The sequence below is a fragment of the Orycteropus afer genome, unplaced genomic scaffold (genome assembly GCF_000298275.1).
Source record: "Orycteropus afer afer isolate SDZICR_OR568_19922 unplaced genomic scaffold, OryAfe1.0 scaffold00018, whole genome shotgun sequence".
NCBI classification, from domain to species: domain Eukaryota; kingdom Metazoa; phylum Chordata; class Mammalia; order Tubulidentata; family Orycteropodidae; genus Orycteropus; species Orycteropus afer.
In genome coordinates, this window is record NW_006921605.1 from 21795129 (window position 1) to 21800442 (window position 5314).

The 5314-nt window shown below is 44.2% G+C and overlaps 1 protein-coding gene across 1 annotated transcript in view; it reads right to left on the reverse strand.

Annotated features, from left to right (window-relative positions):
* The window catches only part of ARL17A (ADP ribosylation factor like GTPase 17A), a 22393-nt gene extending 21963 nt beyond the window's left edge, over positions 1-430 (reverse strand). The window contains exon 1 of the mRNA XM_042783549.1: positions 283-430. Coding sequence (XP_042639483.1) covers positions 283-430 — 148 coding nt within the window. The remainder of the gene's footprint in view (positions 1-282) is intronic.
* Between the last annotated feature and the right edge of the window lie 4884 nt (positions 431-5314).

A 5314-nucleotide genomic window follows, 5' to 3' on the forward strand; every position in this document is an offset into this window, starting at 1 on the left:
TCCATGTTGGAATCATTATACTCTCTTTTTTGTTAAGCAGGTATGGTGAAATCTGCTTACCCTGAATGTGTTCACAGGACTCCCCTGTACACCTACCGATGTGCTAGAGATGCTGGGGGCAGTTAAGAAAGTCTATATAACCTGGTTTCTGTCCTCAAAAACTTACGTTCTGGGGGAGGACAAGATTTTCAAAAGGGAATATTCAACAGGCTAAGAAGCACGTCACAGTCTAACACACTAAGTTCAGTTGTAAACTGGTCCTGCCCCAGGTCATTAACGTACCTATTGTCGGGATGGTAGTCACAATCTCTCCCAGCTTCAGTTTATACAGGATGGTGGTTTTTCCAGCTGCATCCAAACCCACCATAAGAATCCGCATCTCTTTTTTCCCAAACAGACTTTTAAACAGCTTTTCAAAAACGTTCCCCATTGTAACTGGACTGTTACCTAAATGAAAAGCAAGGTAAATCGAGTAATACATACATAAAACACAAGTCTCCATGAGAGGTTGTTTAAGTACAGTAAAAGTTTAAGTACAGTTTGGCCAACAAAGGATACTGAGTCTTGCTTTCAAAGGCAAACTCAACTAAGTTTTTCGATGCTTTCCAGAGAATTCTCTCTTCCACTGTGCATCCAAATGGGACGTGTGGAAGCATACCTCCATGCTCAGTGTCCTACCACGATGGCGGCAGGCTTTAGTCATCTTAAGTGTAGAAGCTATGCTACAATGACTATGCCCACACCTCCTTCTAAACTCTCTTGAAGTGAGAATTTAGGAAGCAGAGAACCAGTTTATTTTACACCATATGAAGCAAAGTCCTTAAGGCAGGTTAAAGAACATCACTTAGAAATTTACAAGTTGCCTTTGGCTAGCAAGGACTTCTAGGAGCTGTGGTAGCCTAGTGTCTAAGGCACTTGACTGCTAACCAGAAGGCTGGCAGTTCAAACCCACCAGCCACTCCCTGGAAGGAAGGTTGGGCAATCTACTTCTGTAGTGATACCGCCTCGGAAACCCAAGGAGGAGTCATGATGAGTCGGGGTCCGACTCAACGGCACATAACAACAACAAGCAAGGAGTTCTGGTGGCATAGTGAATAAAGCATTTGGCTGCTAACCAGAAGGTCAGTGGTCCAAACCCACCAGCCACACAGTAGAAGGAAGATGAGGCAATCTACTTCTGTAAAGATTTACAGCCTTGGAAACCCAATGGGGGTCACTATGAGTCAGAAGCAACTCGACGGCACTGGGTTTGGTTTTTTTATTTAGTTTGGCTAGCAAACAATACCTTTATCCACAAAAAAAAACCTGTAAGGTTTCAGAGGTGAGGAAATACACACCAGGAAACTGTAGTGCTAAGAGGAAAATAAAAAACTAACTACGCAAAGAACTGGGAAGATACCATAGCATTGGGTAGTCCATTGGATTTACCATCACCTTATTTGTAACCAGCTTTTCCAACTTTTTATTCAAGTACATTTTACATATAAAAGTATACTTGGTAACTGTAAAGTTTGATTAATTTTCATGAAGCAAACACACTTGTGTAATCAGATTACAAAGCAGATGACTGCCCCAAAGATCTCCTTGGGCCCCCCACCCAATCACTATGCCTCCCACAGGGTAAACTCTGTATTGACTTTTAACAGTATAAATGTTCAGTATTTTATTCTTCAGTAGAATGTATGGTGGACTATGTACAGGAAGGCAATAGCTTTGCAGAAATTTAGTCTTTGTTTTTTTCCCTCCTAACAGATTACAATATTTGAAGTGTGAGCTTGAAGTGCTAATTAAAAGCAGTACTGTGCCTACACCTCTAACCAGGCTCTTGGAAAACTAAGACACAGATTGCCCCAAAGAAAAAGACATACATTCTTGTTCTGAAGACCACGGTTTGCTTCCTAAATTGCAGACCAAGGAAAACTTTACTTGTGAGCAGGGCAAGGGGAAGATGCAGCAAGAACAGCCAATCTCTCATTCACCCTGATCCTCGCTGACTGCAGAAGGGAAGTCACCAAATTCCAGAGGCCCCACTTCTGAAATCGTTTCCCGCAGCAGCGTAACATCATGGATTACATCCATGTACACATCGTTCCATCCTACCTAAGCACAGCATCTATCCTGTACGTAAGTGAGGGATTGATAATCATTCATAGAGGGTCCATATGGAAGCTATGTAAAAGCTATGTATGGCAGCACTCAATATCTTTGTTGAATGACACAACTAGAGGTTCTTATCTTTGTTTCTGAGAAGACAGATCCCAGAAATAAACGAGGAAAATCGTAAGGAATATGCTGGGCGAGGGAAGGTACTTCCCACTTAGATGTCACTAGAGGCAAATGCTTGCGTCCGATTACACACCTCCGCCAACCACACACATTACATCTCCTCTGTTCTTCTCCCTTCTCTTTCCCTCTTCTTCCTACTCATCTACCAGGGGCGCCGCGGTCTCAGACCCGTCTGCGCCGCTGGAGACCTTCTGGAGGAAGACGCTGCGGACCATGGGACCTCCACGGCACGCGCAGCCTCCCCGCAATCAAGCACCAAATGTCCATCAGGGAGAAACAACGGCTAGACCACAAGGGCACGAATGAGAGAGGGTGGCCAAGGTGAGTGTACACCGCGGATATGCGCGTCGGTGTCCCCGGATGCCGGGACCTTGGGAGAGCGGCGAGGGCTCCCGCGAAACCCGCCAAGCCTCTTTCGGTTCCCCGCAGCCCTAGCCCTATAGAGGGAAAAAAAAGGGCAGCGGAATCCTAGCCCCTTCCGCAGGCACTCGCTGATGGAGCGAAAATCGAGCCAGGTCCTAGGTACTACCGCCCCTTCCCTCCAACCTAAGACTCACCTGACCCTGCTCAGAGCAGATACCTACACCGCTGCCTTTAGGATTTCGGCTCTTCTCAGCAAAATGGCGACGAGTATGGAGGTGGGGACAGCAACCAACCAATCACCCACCGCCCTCTAGAGCTTTTGTGCCAATAAGCTCAAAGTTGCGTGAGTGGCGACACTTTTTGACCAATAGTAAGGAAAATAGGGGCATGGAAGAAAACAGGCCCGCCCCCGCGACCTAGGCGACGGCACGAAGCTCTGGAAATGCCGGGTCCATCTTCCAATGACAGCTGACCGCGTCTTGGCGAGCCACGCCTACGTCTACGTGCTAAGAACGAGCGCAACCAATCAGAAAAGTAAAGGATTTCCGATTTCCTCCGCCAATCAACTTTAATAAATCCCAAGGATTGAACGAAACCCGGGAGCATTTGGACCAATCGGCTGAGGCACGTGGGCGGGGCCAAATTTATAATGATATTTAAGGAAATTTGCCGCAGTTGATCTAAAAGTAGAAACTAGGTTTGAGCAGTGTTCTAAGTAGGAAACGTGTAGACACCGACACCGAAATTAGGCATAAGGAATGTTTCCTAGTTAGTCTGAAGACAGATTCCTGCTCTGCCTGTGAGCAGACTTTGAACAGTTGGGGAATATACTAACCACCTGCACCTTCCTTAAGACATACAAAAAGCACAGTCACCACTTTCTGGGAAATGCTCTCAAAAATGCAGACTAAATGCTAACTTGGTTAGCTACAAAGGTTATACATGCCTGTAAATAGTATACGCCTGATCATCTGGCTAACGATTCTATATAATAACTATATCTATTTTTGTTGTTGTTGTTATGTGCCGTCGAGTCATACCTGACTCATAGCGACCCCTCCTTGGGTTTCCGAGGCAGTATCACTACAGAAGTAGGATTGCCCAACCTTCCTTCCGAGGAGTGGCTGGTGGGTTTGAACCGCCAGCCGTCTGGTTAGCAGGCAAGTGTCTTAGCCACTATGCTACCAGAGCTCCTAATAACTATATCTATTCACCGCACAGGAGCTCTCGTGGCAGGCTGGTTGAAGTATTCCGCTCCGTTGGATAAAGATGAGACAGTCCGCTTCCATAAAGATTGATAGCCTTGAAAACCTAATGGGGTAGTTTTACTCTGTCCTAAAGGGTTGCTAGGAGTAGGAACTGACTGTAGGGCAGTAGTTTTGGTTTTTTGAATTGACTGCATAATGTGTGCTAGGCACTGTATGAAGGACTTAAACTGCATTTGACCATAAGGACCTTTAAGTCCTTATTTTCATCCTCCTTTTATAAAAAGAAAAACTACTGGCTTGTCAGGGATTCAGCAGTCTCTGGGTGGTGCAAACAGTTAAAGCTCGACTGCTAAACAGAAACACTGGAAGTTTGAGGCCACCCAGAGAAGCCTGGAAAGACAGGCCTGGCAATCAACTTCTGAAAAATCACTCACTGAAAGCCCTACGTGTGAGACTAATTTCCTCCAGAACAATTGCCTCCTTTGCCATGAGACCAGAACTGGATGGTGCCCACCTACCATTACTGAACATTTTGGTCAAAGATTCTATAGAAGAATCTTGATTAAAAGGAAGAAAATGCAGAAAAGAATTTCAAATTCTCCTTGACTCTAGTCTTTCTGGAGCCATGGGTACTGCACGAACCCCTGAAACTATCACCCTGAGATCATCTTAAACCTTAGACCAAAACTTTCCCCTAAAGTCTTCTTAAAATCAAACAATAGTTTAGCTTAAATAAAAAATGTCTGCCTTGAGCATTATGCTGTTTTAAGAAATATCTATATGGCAGTATTTGTACAAGGAGATAGCTCAGGGGCCAAGAATGCATAGGAAAAAAGGACAGAGGGAAGAGGTAACTACAAGGAGGAAATGGGAAGAGAGCTGTTACATCGTGGGGAATTGCAGTCAATGTCATGAAACAAAATAGGTATGAACTGCTGTATGGAAAATGAATTTGCTCTGTAAACTTTCACCCAAATCACAATAAAAATTTTTTAAAAAAGAAAGAAATATCTATATGGTATCAAAGTGACAACTGCAACTTGAAAGATTAGACAGGCACCTTGGTGGAAAGTGAGTTTATGTTAATGGTAGAGGAACAACTCAGAAGAGGAGGGTGAGAATGATTACACAACTTGAAGAGTGTAGCCAATGTCCGGGATTGTACAAGAAGAACCCATTGAATTGGTGTATGTTTTGCTGTATATATTCTCAACAACAACGAAAATAAATTGAAGAGAAAATACTCTGACACAGAATCAGAGTTGCCATGAATAGGAATTGACTTGACAGCAAGTGGTTGACAGAGTAAAGGCTAGAGATGTCTGACACCTTTAATTTTTAACCAAGTACTTCCTCTTCTGGTCTTGTTTTTAGGTGCCGTTGAGTCGGCTCTGACTCATGACAACCTTATGTACAACAGAACAACACACTGCTACATAACTACAATCAAACACACA